This window comes from Suncus etruscus, chromosome 12 (assembly GCF_024139225.1).
Source record: "Suncus etruscus isolate mSunEtr1 chromosome 12, mSunEtr1.pri.cur, whole genome shotgun sequence".
Lineage (NCBI taxonomy): Eukaryota > Metazoa > Chordata > Mammalia > Eulipotyphla > Soricidae > Suncus > Suncus etruscus.
This window is the reverse complement of record NC_064859.1, coordinates 51693027-51715141: the sequence shown is the minus strand read 5'-3', so window position 1 is coordinate 51715141 and position 22115 is coordinate 51693027. Positions and strand designations below refer to the sequence as shown.

The 22115-nt window shown below is 43.2% G+C and overlaps 1 protein-coding gene across 1 annotated transcript in view; it reads right to left on the bottom strand.

Annotated features, from left to right (window-relative positions):
- Positions 1–1074: 1074 nt before the first annotated feature.
- The window catches only part of KCMF1 (potassium channel modulatory factor 1), an 88885-nt gene continuing 67844 nt past the window's right edge, over positions 1075–22115 (bottom strand). The window contains exons 4-7 of the mRNA XM_049784936.1: positions 9053–9154; positions 6995–7169; positions 4421–4703; positions 1075–3178 (exon numbers count right to left, since the gene is read on the bottom strand). Of these exons, the coding sequence (XP_049640893.1) occupies positions 2917–3178; positions 4421–4703; positions 6995–7169; positions 9053–9154 (822 nt within the window). The 3' untranslated portion in view covers positions 1075–2916. The remainder of the gene's footprint in view (positions 3179–4420; positions 4704–6994; positions 7170–9052; positions 9155–22115) is intronic.

Sequence of the window (22115 nt, the reverse complement as noted above, 5' to 3'; positions counted from 1 at the left end):
TTTGACCCCTACTTTGGGATTCTTTTTTTTTTTTTTTTTTTTGGTTTTTGGGCCACACCCGGCAGTGCTCAGGGGTTACTCCTGGCTGTCTGCTCAGAAATAGCTCCTGGTAGGCACGGGGGACCATATGGGACACCGGGATTCGAACCAACCACTTTTGGTCCTGGATTGGCTGCTTGCAAGGCAAAAGCCGCTGTGCTATCTCTCTGGGCCCTACTTTGGGATTCTTAAGACATACTATATATAGAAATAGAAACCAATACTTCCAAACATTCCGTGTAGGAATGTTTTGGGTATTCCTATACTTCACTATATTGCTTTGAGTCATGACTTTAAACTTTTAGAACATGCTGAATGAAAAGATTTAAAGTTCTGAAGAGAAACTAAAGACAAACATTGTGGAACACTTATGAAACTTAAATCCTAAACACTCAAAACTGCACAAAAAGCTTGCAAAACTCAGCATCTGGTGCTAGGAACTGAAAAGGATGGCCACGATAAGCAATGGTATATCTATTAGTTTTGTCTCCTTCACATCAAAGTCTTTGCAATTATTTTTATTCAATAATTCCAATACTATGATGTTAGTCAGAAACTAAAGAAAAAACACAAGAATATGAAGGGCTTAAATATATTTTTATATTGATAGTCTGTGTCTTTCTACCCTAAAATAATACATCATTATTGATTACATACAGGATGAGGTGAGGTATTTGTAAAATATCTGGTAAAAAATAATATACAGTATTCTACATGAGATGGAATTTTTATGAACCTTTAGGTCTTCTGAAGTGTTAATCATTAAAATTAATTTGCCCTGATGGACTTACAGTTGTTCCCTCAAAACAGGTTTTTTTAAAAAAGAAAAAAAGATCTTACATTCCCCCAGAATATCTCCAGAAAAGGGACAGCAAATAATCGGCAACTTTTAATTTCTCACATCCATAGTAACACATTCACACAGTCAGGGCCTCCAAGTTGAGCATAAAAAAATACTGGATTAAGTGTTGGAGATATAAAATCTCTGATGAAAGATTAGGCTAATTCATCAACACCAAAGAAATTCAAGTGGTCAACAGTCTTGAAAATGCTTTATTGAAATGTGTCACTTATGTGCTGAAGACGTGTTTGAAAAGACCACAACTTGAAAACTGGTTTTTGAAACTTCTCACCAACAAATTAGGGAAGAAAAAAAAAGTCCCCACTGAACTTAACTTCTAGTATAACCAGAAGCCGGGTGTAAAATTGTCTTTGAAAACATTTTCCATCACAGAAACTAAAGGAAACAAAGCTATTGTATTTGAAAACTGTTGGGAGTTTTGAAGTTTCAGAGAAGCAACAGTTTTGGAGACATGTGGGTGACATTTTTGGTTACATCTGGATGAACATGGATTCACAGTTCTCGGAAGAACACCGAAGAGTGTTCAAGTCTGTATGCTTGTCATGGTGAAGAGACGGAGAAGCAGACGGGAAGGAAAAGGATGACAGGAGAGAGACGGAGAAAAGGGCTCAGAGGAAAGAGAACGGGAAGAGACATGATTAGGTAAGTCTAGTTATAAAGTTATCAGAAGCTGTGCGCACCTTTTTTTTTGAAAGTCCTAAATTACATTCCAAAAACTGCCCCCCACCCCCCCTGTACCCACTGTCCCTGCCTTGGAGCTACTGTGAAAGTCTATGACAGAAACCGAGACTGAAAAGAAAAAAATATCCCGGCTCCTCCACACCCCAAACAAGCCCCAAAAAGCTATACATTTTTTTTTTTACACACATAGGATTAATAATATAGGCATATAGGTGGCATGATTCAATTAAAAGGCTTTACTTCTTATGCCAGGAAAAAAAACCCAATAAATAAAAAGGTGCTAAAGTTAGCATTAAGAATTTGGTTGTACTATACTGGCAAGATCGGGGAAGGCAAATCCTCAAAGCTCCCCCAATAACGATCTGTCTCTGCAAACTATGAAGCAAATACATAAATAACGCGAAATATGATTGAGAATGTGAGATTTTTTTTTTTAAACAAAGACAACATAATTCAGGTTAACTTTGTTGAACAGTGGATAAATGAAATTCATCTACACCCGAATAAAACATTTAACAATTGAAAAAAAAAATTTCCAACAACCACAGAAAGTCAAAACTGCAAACAAGGATGAACAGGATTTGTTTTGAGGGCACACAAAGGCCCTGCAGCAGATTCCGACAGCGGCTCTCCAGGGTCTTCGCAGGCGAGCGGACACGCTGAGCTCCCACGGGGTCGATGACTGACAGGGCGACGGGGCAGCCACCGAGGGGGCCGGTGGCCTGCCGGGCCGCTGCAGGCTGGCCTTGTGCTTAGGAGGCACACAAAGAAAGGAGATTCAGGCAGACATTATTCAAAAGCTCGTTTGTCAGGTAACTTGCTTCTCACGTAACCATTGAATAATGTTTGGGAAAGCTTTGGGCTTTTGTTTTTTTTTTTGTTTTAAGTTTTACACCTTGTATTTAATTTTTTGTTTTAAATAACAAGGTCACTAAAACTCATGCACGCTGCAAAAAACCTCATGCAGTAGTTAAGGTAAACCATCCAAGCAGTTTTTATTCATTAATATTCATAAATACACACAGCAGCTTCATTAGAGATTTCAATTTTCCTCTTCAGTTTGAATGTGGAGTATTAGGAGAGCCTTTTTGCATGTCGGGGGACAGGGAGCAGCAGAGTGCGCCCCTGCGCCGCGACCTACATTTACCTGCTAGAAGTAAAAATTAGTGAAGTGGAAATGATTATCATATATATTTTCTCTCTTCCTTTTGAATGTACACAATGTAACAAGAGTGACAGACCTGAAATTACAATCACCAAACAAACCCAAGATAGTTGTTGTCCACTTTCATTGGCAAATACAGCACAGAGGACACTGCGTGCGTGGGATGTCATCAAAGAGGAGGTGGCGGAGGCTCATTTCCTTTATTACTCTCTTTCAGATTCAGGTTTTCTAAAGCAACATCTAAAGGCATAATATCTACACAGCCCATAGCACCGAAATCTGCCATCTCCCCCCGTTCATCCTCGTCGGAGGACGAGCTCTCCTCACGCACTAACGTGGACAGAAGAAGCTCTTGCACAAACAGGCTGCGGTCTGCACGCTCACTTTCCAGGGACTGGCGCTCCGACTCCGACATTTTGGGGTCATTCAACCTGTGTGAGTGAAAAGAAAAGGACCCGTGGGTAAAGAGCTGAGGAACAGTGGGAGGACCAATCTTTAGCTATTTCCCACCCGGTAAGTGGTTCCAGGATGCAAGACTGAGGATTTGAGGCACATATTTGGCAGTGCTTAGCTCATGACTTCAATCGCACAGAGTGGGGACATGCCTGTATCAACACTGCTACCTTAATCTGTGCTTAAATGGGTTCAATGAGAGAAATGTCCACTTTTAACAACATTTCCAATGAAATAGAGAAGTCGTGATTTTCCTAAGAAAAAACTCACTTGAAGATAGTAAAAAAGAGAAAAAGAAGTGACTCTAGTCACGAAAATAAACTGTAGTGACTAAAGAATTTGACTGAACAAAAATATATCGAAAGGTCCCTAGAACTTTTATTTCCACCCAGTAAGTCTTCCCAAAAAAGAAAACACCTCTAGACGACCATTGTGCAGCTCCTGCCAGGGTCACAAACAGGATGGGCGTGACTCAGTGGCCTAGTCTGCTCTTCCAATGGACGCTGCTACACTCAGCTGGCACCTGGCTCATCTGCACAGGGACTGGGCAGATGTCAAGAATGGATTCTCGTGAGTTACTTGTTAAATGAGTTATGGAAACTTTTGTCTAATTTCAGGACTGATTTCCCTACATTTTCAGGGCCAAGAGAGGGACACTAGCACTGGGATAATAAAAAAATAATTGAAGGGCTCGGAGAGATAGCACAGTGGTGTTTGCCTCGCAAGCAGCCGATCCAGGACCTAAGGTGGTTGGTTCGAATCCCGGTGTCCCATATGGTCCCCCGTGCCTGCCAGGAGCTATTTCTGAGCAGACAGCCAGGAGTAACCCCTGAGCACTGCCGGGTGTGGCCCAAAAACCAAAAAAAAAAAAAAAAAAAAAGAGGGAGAGACCGTGATAATGATGGAAGGCTGCGTGGGGAAGTGTCACAGTGGTCTGTTCCTTGAGGCCCTGCTGCTTCAAAAATGGCTATTGTCCCCCCTTTGAAAAGGGCACAGGGAACCTAAAGGAACAAGGGGAGAGGCACACTATGGGCCAGGATCTGGTCTAAGTCCTTGATATAGATAGACATGAGTTCTTTTAGCTACTTGTTGAAAGAAATAGAATCAGGTTCTACAATAATTGATTTACTATCACTGATACTTCATAAGCAGAGAAATGAAAACAATGTGTCATGCAAACAAAGTGTTCCTTTTCCAGGTCACGTTAATAACCAAGGTACCTTGTTAAAAGAAACTGGGAATTCTGGGTAGTTTGCTGACTGCTCTCTGTGTTAGCTGTGTTGGTGGTTGCTGTGGATTGTGTGATTGTAGTGGTGACACTGCTTGTGTTAGTACGCCGAGTTGCGTTGCGTGCGGTCTCCAGTTGTTGCCGGGCTGCCTGGGCGTGCTGCCGTTCCAGCTGCAGCTGCATCTGCAGTTGTTGTAGCTGAGATGCAGAAGGGCCAGAAGAATTAAGCTGTCCTCCTGCGGATCGTCTCACTCCTGACAACTGAGACAAAAGCTCTGCCAATGGAAGCACAGATAGCCTGGTAAACACAGAGGAAAACAAACGCTACACAGGAACATCAGAAAGACCTTTAGGTTCCCATGACAATAGTTTCAACTTGGAGCTCAATGCCCTTTTGAAAGCCTCCTGAAGGCTGGCTGCTGTGGTAACATACAATTATTTTTGTCTGAAGTAAAACATCACAGTGACTGTTCTTTGAGGTTTGGTCCAAGCCCAAATGGTTCATACCCTGGGCAGTTGAGCCCCTGGTTTTGTGCTCAGAGATCACTTCTAGCAGTAATGGTACTGAACCTGGGTTAGCTGCATTTAAGTAAAGTGCCTTAATCCCCTTTTCTATATATTTTTTAAGCACTCAACTCCCCCCTCCCCCCATCTCGGTCTGAGATTGCTCTTTTAAATTATTTGCTTCATGGACGCATTTTATTGTGCTTTCTCTTAGCATTTTAGTAGATAAGTGATTCATATAATGGTCCAATCCTAACATAAGCCATTCTAACATGAGCTCCCTGAAAGCAGGGATTAAGCCTGTTTCTAACATTCCCAGTATTCAAAATACTGCCAGATGCATCACAGGCACTAAACTTTACTGAATGATTTAATAAATTGTTTAATTTCAATCCAACAGATGTGAATCACTTCTCTGACCTTTGCACACTCACCTCTGCCTTCTTTCTGGTACTGGTGTTTGCGAGTAGTCAAATACCATTGGTGGCATTGACTGATGGCATTGTTAGGCTCCTGAATACCCTACTTGGTGGGCTGTTTTGGTGTGTTTTTTGTTTTGTTTCCAAGAAGGGTGCAGCAATCACTTTCCCCTATCTGGAGGCCAACCTCTCCTACCAGGAGCTGACTACTGGCCCACAGATACTACACCATCTGAGGATGCCCTGGGCTAAGCTTTAGCACTCCTGCTTTCTGTCACTGAAGCTGAGGCATCTTAGCCCATTATTACAAGAAACTGTTTTTTTTTGTTTTTTGTTTTTGGGTCACACCCTGCAGCGCTCGGGGTTACTCCTGGCTCTATGCTCAGAAATCGCCCGACAGGCACGGGGGACCATACGGGATGCCGGGATTTGAACCACTGTCCTTCTGCATGGAAGGCAAACACCTTACCTCCATGCTATCTCGCTGGCCCTGAAACTGGTTTTTATTGAAAGAAACTTACCAGTCATGTAGAGAATTTCTCAGCTGTGAACTGTGCTTCCAGAAATAAACTTTAAGAGCCCATTACCAAAGATAGGCAAGACATTATCTCTATAACTGAGCCACATCCCTGCCTGAAATGAATAATATTTTTTTTAAATTTCCAAAATTCAGTGTGCTGAGCTCATCGTACAGCCAGGTGACCAAAGCACATGTGAACTGAAGACACTATGGTGCTCATCTCAAATTTTTTTTGTTTGTTTTTGGGTCACCCCTGGCGGCGCACAGGAGTTACTCAGGAGTTACTTCTGTCTCTGTGCTCGGTCACTCCTGGCAGGTGAGAGACCATATGGAATGCTGGAATTCGAACCGGGGTCTTCTAGCCATGTGCACCAACTTGGAGCTTCTCGGCTCCAAGAGATTTATTGCCCCCATTTTATTCTGGGACCAGCCCATGAGTTCTGTTACTAATCTTCTGTGCTGACCAGCCATGTGCCAAGGCAACAAAATTCATGTCCTAGGCTATTGGTTATTATTATTTTTTGCTTCTTAGGGCCACACCCAGTGGTGCTCAAAGGTTATTCCTGAGTCTGCACTCAGAAATCAGAAATCAGAAATCCTGTTGCCAGCTCAGGGGGCAACAGGAGATGCCTAGGATCCAACTCGGGTTGGCTGAGTGCAAAGCAAATTGCTCCAGCTCCCAGGATATAGTTTTTAAGTTTGATTTTCCAAAGCTATTAAAAACATACACTTTCCAGCACATCTCACAATACAGTTCTCAAATCTGGGCAAGGAGAAATTTCTTCTTTACTTTCTTCCAGCCGAATCCCTTGTTTTTTTTTTTTTTTTTTTCCTAATTTGTTGTACTTAGTAGAGGTTGTAGCATGGAATCTTCTAAAAACCTTTTATAATTTTATCTTTGCTATTGATGTTTTTGATCACACCCAGTAGTGCTCAGGGGTTACTGCTGGCTCAGCGCTCAGATATCACTTCTGGCAGGCTAGGGGGATCATATGGGATGCCAGGAATCAAATCTGGATCCCTCCCAGACTGGCCATGTGCAAGGCAAACACCTTACCACTGTGCTATTGCTCCATTTCCACTATGTATCATTTGTTTACTTTATTAATATAAACAAACTTACCAGCTATAGGATCCATGGCTTCCCTATTGCTTGGAGAATATGAACTCTGAGAAGAGGAAAGTCCGCCAGTAGAACTGCTAGTAAAGTGCATGTTTGATCTCCGGGCACGAGGACCTCCTAGTCCCCGACCAGGGTGAAACATTCTACGGACATGGCGAACACCACTCGATTCATCGTGACTCCAAAGTTAAGGAAATAACTCAGGTATTTTTCATAGAAGAGAATAAAAATCAATTGAGATCTTGCAAGATACATGTGTATCTCCTAAACTGGAAACATTTGAAAACAGGACACTTAACTTAGAATGCAAATGTCACAAGTATGAGGGCTATTAACTCTGAAAAGTAATGATGTTTACTTGTACACTGTGGATTAAGCAATGGGAAAGAACTTTTCCCCAGGTAAAAGGGGATGGAAATGCCCAGCCTGAGGACTGTATAAGGCCTACAGACTCTTGTGGTCTGGCCTTGGCAGTGCAATGTGATGGGGCCGGACACATCTGCCTCTCTGGGCAATTTGCCTGCAAATAACGATTTCTGAGCACATAGCCAGGAGTAACCCTTGGATGTGGCCCCAAAACCAAAAGCCAAAAAAAAAAAAAAAAAAAGAAAAAAGAAAAAAAGGAAGTAACAAAATCTGGCAAAGAGGGACTGGAGATATAGTTCAGGGATTAAGGCACTTACTTGCCTTACATGTGGTCAATTGAGCACTTATTACTGCACATATGGTACCCTGAGCACCAAGCCACAATTAGCCCCTGAGAACCTTGCGTATAATCCCACTGTCCTTAAAAATAAAAAAATCTTGCTGAGGCCAGAGAAATAGCGTAGCAATTAGGGGCTTTCCCTGATCATGGTCAACCTGGGCTCTATCCCCAGCATCCCATATGGGCCCCTGAGCCTGCCAAAAGTAATTCCTGAGTGCAGAGCCATGAGTAAGCCCTGTGCACAGCCAGTTGTAGCACCCAATCAAAACTAAAGCTGGCAAAAAAAAAAAAAAAAAAAAGTTCCGACCAGCTCATGCACTGCTTCTAATTGCAATGAACACGGAAGCCATCCCATTAGGACAGAGGCCTGGGCGAAAAGGTGACAGTTTCTGGAAAAGGATCCATGACCTGGAACCAGAAAGAGTGTGCCACAGTGCCTGTACTGCTGGACCAGATACCCCCGGACACAGTAGAAGACATGCCAGGAACTTTGGAAAAACAGGGCTGAGGAGGGAAATAAAAGTGAGAAAGGAATTCAGAGCTGGCCGTGAGCCCTGAGTTCCTATTCAGAGGGATCAGGACGTCTCTGTAGTGAGAGAAAGGAGCCCTGAAATTACCTACCAGCCGCCACTGTTGCTGTGATGGGGCCAGGGCATCAAGGGACAGGAAAGGAAGCAGACAAACCCTTATATCTAATTAGATTTTAATTTGGCTTAGTATTTCCTTCTTTTGAATGAAATATCCTTCTGAAGATTTACTACCAGGTTAAACCTTTGATCATAATGAACTAAAGATGATGAGCAAGTCACCAGCATTTAATAGCACAGTTCATGTAACTGTACTGGCAAATAAAAAGAAAAGCACGAAATCACCTTTTAACACCGACTTGGTCACTTTTCAAAAGCAAGTCAGATATATTTGGAGGCTAGACTGTCTTCTGTGAGTCTTTAAAAAATAAACAAAACAGGGGCCGGAGAGATAACACAGTGGCGTTTGCCTTGCAAACAGCCGACCCAGGACCTAAGGTGGTTGGTTCAAATCCCGGCATCCCATATGGTCCCCCGTGCCTGCCAGGAGCTATTTCTGAGCAGATAGTCAGGAGTAACCCCTGAGCACCACTGGGTGTGGCCCCAAAACCAAAACAAACAAACAAAAAATAAACAAAACAGGACGGGGAGATAGCTTAAGTGACAGAGCACATGCCTGGCATGTGTGAGCCTGAGTGTGATTCCTGGCACCACGTGGCCCCTGAAAATTGACAAGGCACAGCCCGTATAATAAAAAAAAACAAAACAAAACACCTCAAACAACAAATGTTCCAAACAACTCCCCGCTGCCTCTTGAAAGGATATTAAATCTCTAGGGGCTCTGTGTTCAAGTGTCAGATGAGCTGCAAAGTCATCCGTGACATGATTGGGATCGCCGCCAGGCAATGCTGCACAGATTGGGCAGATCTGAAAGGAAACAAAGAAAGCAGATTTAGTAGCTGATCAGTGACCAGACATCACTCTGGCTGAGTATTTTACTCAGGAAAAAGCGATGCATATCCTGAGCTAGTGGAGAAGTTCCCCAAGCTGCCTGCCGCTCACCACCTTGGAAATAGCCTTGTATGTGGCTCAGACAGGACATTGGAGGCAGCAGCCTGATAATCCTAAACTCTGGCAAACCCACCAAACTGTGTTGTTCTCTTGGATGGTCTAGCATGTTTGTATAAAGCATTTTAAAACATGCTAGTTAGTACATTTATGTCTGACAGTCAAACTTGACTTGGTAAAGACGGACACATAGGCTCCCCCCAAAAAAAATAAACTAGATTTGAAAACTGATTTTTAAATAAGTGGCAACTTTTAGTGAAACTAAAATGCAAGGGGCTGGAGAGATAGCACAGTGGTAGGGCATTTGCTTTGCATGCGGTTGACCCGGGAGAAACCTGGTTCGATTCCTGACATCCCATATGGGCCCCCAGCCTGCCAGGGGTGATTTCTGAGTGCAGAGCCAGGAAGACCCTGAGCTCTGCTGGGTGTTGCCCAGAAACCAATCAATCAATCAATCAATCAATCAATCAGGTTAAAAAAAAAAAAGAAACTAAAATGCACGTGTACTTGTTTGTTCCCTCAGGGGCAGGGATTAAAACCAGGACATCACACACACAGGGTTAAGTTTTATAAAACTGAGCTACAACTCGGGACCACAGGAGAAAGGAGAAGGAGGGGGAAAAGGTGTTTTTGAATGAGCACAGTCCTTAGGAGGCTTCATGGGGTGGGAACATGGCTCCTGAAATCATAGTTTTCATAGAAGTGGTGAAAGAGCAGGCAGGAAAGAAAGGAAGAGGATGGGTGGGGGAAAGGCAGCACTTCTCTTTTAGAAATCCAAATGGACAAATAATGGCCATGAGGTATGAAGAGCCTCTATCTTCAAGGACAGAGTCGAGAAGAAAGGTCTGATAAAGGAGGCCCCAAAGGGCCAGGCCCTATGCAGTCACAGGGTATTTTGTACCCATCAAAAGAAGTGAAGAAGGGTGAGAATGGCACCTGACTCATGTTGGCGATGCATGTGCCATGTGCTGGAAGTCTCATTTGGAGTGAAATTCCAGCAGAAATTTCAGTCAAGCATCTGCCTGACTGACTCTACTACTGGCTTAGAGACAAGTCAAGGAGAGGGCAACACAACGGGTGAGGAGGGTGAGGAGGCAGGTGAAGGCGGGACTTGGAAGGAAATGGGGATAGAACAAGAAACACGCATCTTTAGATTTTGGGTCCCAAGCACAGAAAGACCCATTTGGGGGGGATAGAGTGAAAGGGGGGGGGGGAGAGTGTGTGTGTGTGTGTGTGTGTGTGTGAAGTTTACAGGGACTATGACCATTTGTTTCTTGTAGCCTGCATGTTTCTTGTTACCTCTTTTTCTACTGTTTCGGACTTGCTGAACTAGACTGTAACTCTCAGAAGTTCCGGGCTATGTGGTATGTTTCATTTGAGGGATGTGTGACCAGAAAGATTAAGACGTGTTGGACAAGTAAAACAGCCTAGAATTACTTAAAAATAAAAGAAACCAGGAGATAGCTGAGGAGAGAATATATAGATGAAGTCTCTGCCCAAGCTCACTCAAATACCTCTCTGTCAGGAGCACTGATAGGTGGGGGCTCCTGAGAAAATGGACCTAAACAAATCAGCTGAGACACCTCTGAAAATATTTTGCAAGAGTAAACAGATGCTAGACTATGTATAGTATCATTACAGAATCTAAGACTTGGGCCCAGAAGAAAATTCCGAAAGCATCATCTTGTAAGTTGCGGAGACAGCTTGAGTAGAGAGCAGATAAAGGTAAAGAAAGAGGAAAAGAGGAGTGCCTTGCAGACTTATGTCATAATTATGTTTTCCTGGGCCCACACCACACGTGCTAAATGCACTCCTGGCAGCTGTCGTCTGTGATGTCAAATCTTGCAGGTGAGAAGTACTGTAAGTGCAACCCACAACAAGCACCTGAGAGAACACTGCAGTGACCCTTGCTGGGCACAACTGCTATCATGTGTAAAGGGCAGGCACAGAGCATGAGCTGGCAAACACCGCGTCTGCACAAAAGACATGAACTGTGGCCAAGGGCGTGAGCCCCAGAGCTCAGCTCAGGTCACAGTCAGATGCTCCCAGCGATGAAGGGAAGGGGAAAGATTCTTGTTTAAAAGCATGTATAACATTTTTACCCAAACAGAAAATAACAATATAGGAAAAAAATTTTTCTTCTAAGATATCTAGACCTTTGGATGCAATCTATGAACAAGTCAAAATGCAAAATTACAGCTACAGAAACAACTTCAGTACTCTAGAGATGCATGTAAATATTCTTACATTAAAACAGTATCCTTGGGGCCGGAGAGATAGCATGGAGGTAAGGTGTTTGCCTTTCATGCAGGAGGTCATCGGTTTGAATCCCAGTGTCCCATGTGGTCCCCCATGCCTGCCAGGAGCCAGGAATAACCCCTGAGCACTGCCGGGTGTGACCCAAAAACCTCAAACAAACAAACAAACAAAAAAAAAAACAGTATCCTTGGGGCTGGCGAGGTGGCGCTAGAGGTAAGGTGTCTGCCTTGTAAGCGCTAGCCAAGAAAGGATCGCAGTTCGATCCCCTGGCATCCCATATGGCCCCCCCAAGCCAGGGGCAATTTCTGAGCACTTAGCCAGGAGTAACTCCTGAGCATCAAACGAGTGTGGCCCAAACCTCCCCCCCCCCCAAAAAAAAAAACCCCAAAAACTAGTATCCTTAAAAATATGGACTCCTGGGGCCTGAGAGATAGCATGGAGGTAGGGTGTTTGCTTTGCATGCAGAAGGATGGTGGTTCAAATCCCAGCATCCCATATGGTCCCCCGAGCCTGCCAGGAGCGATTTCTTTTTTTCTTTCTTTTTTTGTTTTGTTTTTGGGCCACACCCGGTGTTGCTCATGGGTTACTCCTGGCTGTCTGCTCAGAAATAGCTCCTGGCAGGCACGGGGGACCATATGGGACACTGGATTCGAACCAACCACCTTAGGTCCTGGATCGGCTGCTTGCAAGGCAAACACCGCTGTGCTATCTCTCCGGGCTGGGTCTGGATTCTTAAACAAACACTCCACACATCCTTCCCCACGCAGTCAGCCTCGAGTTTGAGTTTCCTCCAGTCTTTTTTTTTTTTCCAACACAATCGACCAGATGGCACTCACGGACTACGGTGTGGAGCATAAAAACAGAAAGAGGAGTAGTTAAACATCTAGGATGTGTGAGGTTTTTCCGTCCCATATTTTTTTTGGGGGTGGGTGAGGGTCCGCACAACCAGATGTGCAGAGGGATCACTCCTGGGCCTGTGCCAGGGAACCTGGGCAGACAAAGTGCAAGAACAGCTGTATTGTCTCTCTGGCCTCCTCCCACTTTTTACAAATAAATTTCTCACTCACTCTATTTACTGCTATAGAAAAATTAATGAAAAAAAAAAAAAAAGATGGTGCTGGGGAGATCGCTCAAAAGCAGGAGGCCCAAGGCTTGATCCCTGGCCCCTCGGGAAACTTCCAAACACCAATGGGTACAGTTCAAATAAAAAAAAAACAAATAAAAAATGGTCTATCATACCCTGTCTTAACTAAAGTTAGATTGCAACACCAAGAGATGAAAACTCCCTACATACTTAGATTTTGAGGGACCTGTCTTCTTTTAAAATGTCTCTTTATAGGGCTGGAGTGATGGCACAATAGGGAGGGCGTTTGCCTGGCATGCAGCTGACCTGGGTTTGATCCTCTGCATCCCCTATGGTTCCCTGGGCCTGCCAGGAGTAATTTGAGTGCAGATTCTAGAAGTAATGCCCGAGCATCACTGGGTAACCCAAAACCACTACCACCACCGCCACCAAAGTCTCTTTAGTTATCCACCAAAATGAGCAAATACAGTTTTTTCTAGATTCCCTATTATCTGTACTAAACTGATTCCATTTGTTTCCTTCAACAATAACATTCCCTTCCATCCACTTATCACACCTTTTCTACACCATGTCTTGGTTTATTTTTGGCTACACCCAGCATAGAGTTTACTCCTGACTCTGCACTTAGGAAACACTCCTGGCAGTGCTTGCTGAACCATTGGGATGCCAGAGATTAAACGTGGGTTGACCACAAGCAAGGTAAGTGCCTGACTTGCTGTGCCATCTCTCCAGCCCCTACTTTTCTTTATTTAAATATGGGGAAGGGGAATCCTAGCTATGTGCTGTGGGCTGAACCTGGGCCTCCTGCACTTGTAGAATGTTCCCACCCACCAGCCATCTCTCTTCAGCCCCTGCCCCCATTCCTTCCACTTCGTGACAATCACATCCATTTTTCTTTTTCTTTGGTTTTTGGGCCTCACTTAGTTCTGCTCAGGAGTTACTTCCAGTTCAGTGCTCAGGAGCTGTTTCCAGTAGTACTTGGGAGGATCATAAGGTGCCAGAAATCAAAACAGGACTTCACATGCAAGGCATATGCACTGAGTCACAACCTTGGTCCCTATTTGTCAAGGCCTATCATAAAGTCAAAAAACCCTCTGACTCCCTCCCAAATTATTCTCCAATGGTGTCCTATTTGTCTAGTTTAGTCTTTAGATAAACCAAAGAATGTGTATTTTTTTGTTTTTGTTTTTGTTTTTGGGCCACACCTGTTTGACGCTCAGGGGTTACTCCTGGCTATGTGCTCAGAAATCGCCCCTGGCTTGGGGGGACCATATGGGACGCCGGGGGATCGAACCGCGGTCTGTCCTACGCTAGCTAGCGCTTGCAAGGCAGACAGACACCTTACCTCTAGTGCCACCTTCCCGGCCCCTGAATGTGTATATTTTAAAAAGCCATTTTAAACTTTGCTAGAGTGCTGACAGGCAATATACAGTGGGTAAGACACTTGGCATGCAGCCACATATAGTCCCCTGAGCTCCACCAGAATCAATCCCTGAGCCCTCCAAACTCCAAAATGAGCAAAACAAAGCGATACTTCTTACCTTATATATGAAATGCACCGCTCTTGATTAATACTGCAAAGATACACTCATCACTTATGAACAGACGTTATTATTTCTTTTTTCCAAGCTATTCTGAATAAAATGGCCAAGAAACTATTGGGGTGGGGTTTGGGCCACACCCGGTGACGCTCAGGGGTTTTACTCCTGGCTGTGCGCACAGAAATCGCTCCTGGCTTGGGGGACCATATGGGACGCCGGGGGATGGAATCGCAGTCAGTCCTAGGCTAGTGCAGGAAAGGCAGTAAGTATAGAGCAAGCCCAACTTGCTTGTGCTCTACAGAATATGGGGTTTCAGATAGAAAGATCTATCTGACTGAGGCTGGGATTATGGACACTCCTTACTGGTCTTGTTGGAATGAGTAAATGATACTGTGGACTGAAATACGTATGACATCTTCATTTCTTGAAGTAAACTTAGTTTCTGCTGAGTTGATCAACGCAGTCCCTACATTTTTTTTTTTTTACACATAAGCCCACTAAGTCCCCATCCCACCCTTGCGTTCTTTCTTGTTAGTAACTTCTGAAACTTGAAAATTGCTTTCTCCTATATCAAGTCCTTGTTCCTACCCAAATTATGGTTGAAAGTATCAATGTACAACTGCCCTTGGGTCTAAGGAGCCAAGGTTCTTAAAAAGAACGCAACAAATTAAACTACCAATTGTGGTGTCTTCGGAAAAAATAACTGCTTATTTTTCACCATATGCCAAGGTGCTTTTTAGTCTCAAACATAAGCACAATAAATTAAAAAAAATAAAATAACACAAACAACTTTCCCGTGTTAATTCTATTTTTCTAGTATAAGGTTGGCAGTTTTAAAGAAAAGCTTGGGGCTCAGAGAGATAGCACAGCGGTGTTTGCCTTGCTAACAGCCGATCCAGGACCAAAGGTGGTTGGTTCGAATCCCAGTGTCCCATATGTTCCCCTGTGCCTGCCAGGAGTAACCCCTGAGTACCGCCGGGTGTGACCCAAAAACCAAAAAAAAAAAAAAAAAAAAAGAAAGAAAGAAAGAAAAGAAAAGCTCTCCCCCAAAGGCAGACTGCTAATTTATTACGTCTGAGTTCCAAACTATGTAACCCAACAATATTTACAAAAATGGTTTATTTTTTATTTACCTATTAGTTCTAACAATACACTTGGTGACGCTCAGGGTTTACTCCTGGCATGGCTTGGGGGACCATATGGGTTGCTGGGTATTGAATCTAGGTTGATCACATGCAAGGCAGCCTTAATAGCTGTACTATCTTTCTGTCCCCTTAATGGGACTTTTTTGTTTTTGTTTTTGTTTTATACCTGGTGGTGCTGAGGAATTACTCTTGGCTCTATGCTCAGAAATTCCTCCTGGGAGGCTTGGGAATCAGATGGGATGCTGAAGATTGAATCCAGGTTGGCCACGTGCAAAGTAAATGCCCTATCTGCTGTGCAATAGCTCTGGCCTCTTAATTTTCTTTTAATCATAAATTTCTTTACAGGAGTATAATCCACATTAATTAATAAACTAGAATTTAAAGCCAAGGCACAAAATATCATTATATACTTTTTTCTGTGGGGGGGGGCATACCTGGTGCTTTTCAGGGGAAGCCCTACACTCAGAAATTACTCTGATGGGGCCGGGAAGGTGGCGCTCGAGGTAAGGTGTCTGCCTTGCAAGCGCTAGCGTAGGACAGACCGCGGTTCGATCCCCCGGTGTCCCATATGGTCCCCCCCAAGCCAGGGGCAATTCTGAGCACATAGCCAGGAGTAACCCCTGAGCATCAAAATGGGTGTGGCCCAAAAACCAAAAAAAAAAAAAAAAGAAATTACTCTGACAGGCTTGGAGGATGTTATGGGATGCCAAATATTGGACCTAGGTCAGTCGTGTGCAAGGCAGATGCCTACTTGCTGTGCTATTGCTCTAGGCTCCATGCACTATTTTTTAATCCTTATTCTACAAAAAATGTTGTCATTATACTGACCTCGTGACTTCTGAGACTAACTGAAAGCAGTTTTATGCTTTTTTTTTTTTGTCAGAGCCAAGCACTAAATCCAGGTCTCATGCAACGCTAATAAATGCTCTACCTGTGAGTCACATCCCCTATACATGTGAACAGCATTGAAAATATTAGGAAGTTTCAGTTATGTACAAATAAAATATCTCCTTCGTATTAAGCCCTTAATAAAGCTTTGATTAGATAAAAGTTTTCTTCTCTAACCCTTTCTTATACCCTTCAGCCATGGTGCTTATGGGAGTTGCTACAGTGCTTACACCAATGCTCACGGGCTGCGGCCTGAAACTGCCGGTGATGCTGAGATGGGAGAGAGCAGATTGCACTTGGTGCATGAAGGTCAGTGGGGATTTGAGTGAGTGACCATAAGCTTGTAAGGCAGATGCTCTAAGCGACTCTACCATTTGTCAGGGTCGACAGTTTGGTTTTAAAAATGTTTCTTGGACTTTAATCATGCATGTAAGTTGATGTTCTACGAATGAAAAAACTTGAAATAACAATTTAGTCACAATGAAAAGTAACTCCATGTTTTTATTCTATGCACAATTCATTCCAGAAATAAGCATAAATGCTCAGCAAAAGGGAAACTTCCTACAATGCTCTTATTTAGGTTTTTCTTGGGTTATGCTATATTTTGGCTTGTAGACTTTGAGAAAGAAAAAGAAATAGGATTCTCTTATTGCTCAAAGGTGTCAACAGGAAGCTGCACGCTGCAAGGAGTCAAGGTGGAAAGTCAAGGCCCAAAGCCCAGTACCTTTATCGAGAATGAGAGCTGAGTTCGGCCTGATTTCCACTGCTCACATGATCTTAAACCAGAGTCTGGCGATTACAGAAACATTTATGGCCGTCTCAGAACATTTTCAGTTCGTCAAGTAAGGGCAAGTTGGGTTATGTTTCCAAAAACAAATGACCTAACTATAATTAGTAGGACAAGCATTTTCAAATCATTTTTTTTTTTTTGTGGGTCACACCTGGCAATGCTCAGGGGTCATTTCTGTCTCTATACTCAGGAATCACCTTTAGAGGTGCTGGGGGAACCATATGTGATACTGGGGATTGAACCTGGGATAGCAGCATGCACAGAAAACAGGTACTTTGCTCGCTGTACTACCTCTCCAACCTCCATATCTGGCTTTGCATGCAAAAGCCTGAGGTTTGAAACCTGGATTTGAGCCGACACTGCATTGTCAGCAAAGTTTCCCAGGAGTGAGCACTGAATAAGAATATGAGCCACCCCAGGTGTGGCATCCAATTTCATCACAGTTTATCGTCAGTAAATGTTCCATTTGTATACTTACTTTATATACCTATATACCTAGAATTTTGTATAAAATGACCTCTTGGGTGAAAGAGACCATAAGGAGGATAAGTTTGTGAACTAGACAAATCAGTAGTTCATAGAATGAAGAATAAAACCAAAATAATGGGTAAAGGAAGTAATAATTCACAATGAATGAAGACACTGGGTGTAAGCTTGCCTCTTCACTTCAGATGTTCCTCTGGTTTTGAAAACTGCCCTGGTTCACACCCCCTATACAGGAATTTAGTTCAACACCAAATAAATAACAGCAGTGAAAACCTCACCCAATGACAGAAACATACTGTCAAAAATGATGACACAGGTACCTTCCTGGAAAACTCGTTAGTGATCTAATTTTCACAATCTAAGCCACTTCCCTTCTGGCTTTTCATCTTAAGAAACATTGATTTGATGCCGGAGGCCTGCTTGGCCAGGCCTAGGGGGGGTGCAGGACTTGGGTAACTCCAGCACCCCTCTGCCGCCTTGCTCCAGATCTCCAGGGCTTCCCCGGGCCACACGCCTGGGCAAGCCGGTGAGTTGGGTCCCTTGGTGGAGCTTGAAGGTACCCTAGGCCTTCCCCCACTATCCATGCGGCTCCTTAGGGAGGGTCTGGGTGGGGCTCTGAACTTCTGGTCTCCCAGCTTCTTGAAGGATCTCTCCTTCCTGGGAGCCGGGAGTCTAGCAGGAGGAGGTTTGGCTGGCACTAGTAATCTCTGTCCAGTCTACATTTTCAAAATCGCGCGCGCGCACAAGAAACATTAATAGTACTCTCACAAGAAACATTAATAGTACTCTCACAAGAAACATTAATAGTACTCTCACAAAAAACATTAATAGTACTCTCACAAAAAACATTAATAGTACTCACTATCATTGAATTATGTTTTTATGTATGCAGAATGTCCATTTTGTACTCTGCCCTTTTGCATACCCCTTCATAAGTTCATATTTCTCTTTAACTTCTTTAACTCCTATCATCATTACTCCTTTTTTACCCTTTCTAACTTAAGTACTGTTGAGTCCTAAGTCACAGACCAAAGTGGTGCCCTAGAGTTAACACCCACCCAACTATTTTAAAAGGCATAAAAAGGACACATATCTTTTCAACATTTTATGGGTGTTTTCTTTGACGGCTATAACTTTTGCTAAATACTTTCTTATATAGTGATGATCCCCCCCCATGTTTTTTATCTTCTCTTTGTGAACTGCTCAATATGGAATTTGGTGTGAAAGAATCCCTCAGTTTAATACTTATGTTTGAACCAAGTCATGGGTCTTGTTGTAAATGTTCTTATGCCCCCATATATCTGATAGCACCACGTGGCTTTATATCTTGTTTGCGTAGGCACACTAACATGGGAAAATACTATACATACCAATAAGTTCTTATCTAATAGAAATGGGAACACACAAATCTTGTAGTGCAATGAGACCTTACACCCTGAACTTTGACATAAAGATCTGGCACAGGCCTCAGAAGAATGGGCATTCTCCATTTACCCCTTGATCTACAGAAGACATTTACAAAACATCCAAGGTTGTATATAACATCACCCGGAGGCATTCCTGTACCAGGCACGACCCTACAGCTGCTCTGACATCGATCTACTCAAAAGAGACACCCCTTAACACTGAGAAGACAACAAGAACAATGACCTGCTTACTGGACAGGGCTTGCTGTATTGCCCCTTTATGGTGAGGTTTGTCTATAACATCACCTGGAAGCAATCCTCTACCACGGAAGACCCTACCACTGCTCAGACATCATCCTGCTCAAAAGAGACTTCCCTTAACACTGAGAAGACTTAACAACAACAACCTGCTTACAGGACAGGGCTTCCTGCATTGCCCTTTCATGGTGAGGTGAAACGAGAAGGCACTCCACATCATAACTTCAATGTAGGACATGCAGATTCCAGAATCTTTAATACAGAAACATGAGATCAACAACAGAGACTGTGTGATAAGTGTGTTGGCGCTACGGACAATGTCTTGGATCGAACGATAACTTGCCTGAGGCCTAGAGCTGGTCTTGTGCCAGGAAACTTCAGGGGTAGGATCTCTTTGTATTTAGGCCAAGGTTATTCCTTTCCATGCCTCTCATATTTTGGTGGGCCTATGCAAACAACAATTGCCACTCTAACACCGTTTTTACTGTGCTCCTTTGACTCTAATCCTTAAAACGCACCCACTTAAAATTTGAGGTTAACTTAAGTTAATATGCATATACATGGAAATGTAAAAAATACTATGCCTCTAATGTTTAAGGAGTTACGTAAGTTTGATGGCTTTAGATTGCCTTGTGTGCTGTTAAGAAATATTATAATGTGCTACAATCTGGGAACTTGAGGGACAAAGTAATTGTACATGGATTCTGTTTTATTTATCTTAACTTTCTTTGGCTGAAAGTTCAAAGTTAAGATATCAGCAAGGGGACTTCTCCTGAGAATTATTTTATGGGTGATTGTCCTTCCACTGTAACTTTACCTTATCCTCTTTCTTTGCATCTTTTGTTCTCATAATTCAAAATAAAAAAATTATATAAAAAAAAAAAAGAAACATTGATTTCTTTCTTTTTTTTTGTTTTTGGGCCACACCCGGTGACTCAGGGGTTACTCCTGGCTATACACTCAGAAATTGCTCCTGGCTTGGGGGTACCGTATGGGACGCTGGGAGATTGAACTGTGGTCCTTCCTTGGCTAGCGCTTGCAAGGCAGACACCTTACCTCTAGCACCACCTCACTGGCCCCAAACATTGATTTCTTACAGAAATATCATATATACATATATAGGGCAAATCGAAAACCTCCAATATGTGTCCTATCATTTCATTATCCCCCAAAACTGTTGGCTACTAATGGCTTATCATACTAGAAGTATTCAAAATAACATTTAAAAATTGAAAAGACAGCCCAATGAAAGGACCACAGAGACAGATCAGAATCTAAGACGCTTGCTTTGCAGGCAAATGACCTGAATTCAATCCCCAACACTGCAAATGCTCTGATCACCACTGGAAATGATTCCTGAGCACAGAGCCACGAGTAAGCCTTGAGAATAGCTGAATGTGGTCCAAAAATAAGGAAGAGATCCTTGTCAAGATTTTTATTACTTGTTAATTTGGGATGGAGAGGTAGTAAAGCAGGTAAAGCATTTGCTTTGCATGCAGCTGACCTGGGTCTGATATGGTTCCCAAACACTGCCAGGAGTGATCCTTGAACATATAGTTAGGAGTAAACTCTGAGGACTGATGAATAGAAAGCTCAATTACTGATGATAAAAAGTTATTTATGGGGGCTGGAGCAGTGGCGCAAGTCATAGGGCGTTTGTCTTGCACACACTAACCAGGACAGACCGAGGTTCGATTCCCTGGCGCCCCAGATGATCCCCTGAGCCAGGAGAGATTTCTGAGCACACAGCCAGGAGTAACTCCTGAGAGTCATCAGGTGTAGCCCCAAACCCAAAACAAACAAACAGAAAGTTATTTATGAAAAAGAAAAAGCTTTGAGTCAACCATAATGAAAAGCACAATATTCAAAGTATGAAATTCTGATCTTTAATCTTTCTAGCTAAATACAGTTATGTAGTGGCATTTTGGTTGCCTATAGCAGGGCATAAATTTTCCACTCACAAACCCTTTTTGTTGAAGACATACAACATAGGTAAGCACTGTCAGAAACATCTCGGACTTACTACATGTTTAATTTTGAATCAATTTTTGGTTATATGTGTTCAGAAACCTTGAATCATTGCCAAATTTTCATGACCTGTCACAACAAGTTGTTCAAACTTACATGAGTCATTAGTTAAAGAAGTTAGGGTAGACAGCAACTATGATTTTTTTTAGTGACCATGATCTTTCAAATCACATTTCTTCCTACATTGCAAACATAAACACTTTTTGGTGCGAGCCACACTATGTGGTGCCCAGGGCCTTCTCATGGTTCTGTGCTCAGGATGGTTCTGGCAAGGTACCAGGGATAGAATTCAGGTAAGCGGCATCCAAGTCAAGCTCCTTACCTGCTGTACTATCTCCCTCAACCAATTTCTACATTACTATTAAGTATTGTAGTTTATAGAAAATCAGACAACGGGGCCGGAGATATAGCACAGCGGTGTTTGCCTTACAAGCAGCCAATCCATGCCCTAAGGTGGTTGGTTTGAATCCCGGCATCCCATATGGTCCCCTGTACCTGCCAGGAGCTATTCCTGAGCAGATAGCCAGGAGTGACCCCTAAGTGCCGCCGGGTGTGGCCCCCCCCCAAAAAAGAAAATCAGACAATATCTGACTATCGTCTTTAGTAAAAGAGTTATAAGCAGCATTAGACTATTTTTTTCCATTAATGTATTTTGACTTTTTATTTATCTTTTTGGCCACACCTGATGAACCTCAGGGCTTATTTCTGGCTCTGCACTCAGGAATCATTCCTGGAGGGCTTGGGTGGCATATGGGATAGAAGATATCAAACCTGGGTTGGCTGGGTGCAATGCAAGTGCCCTCCCTACCCACTATACTATCTCTTTAACTCCCTTATTTGTCTTTTTATTTTTTTTCTTTTGGTTTTTGGGTCACACCCGGCAGCTCTCAGGGGTTACTCCTGGCTCTATGCTCAGAAATCGCTCCTGGCAGGCT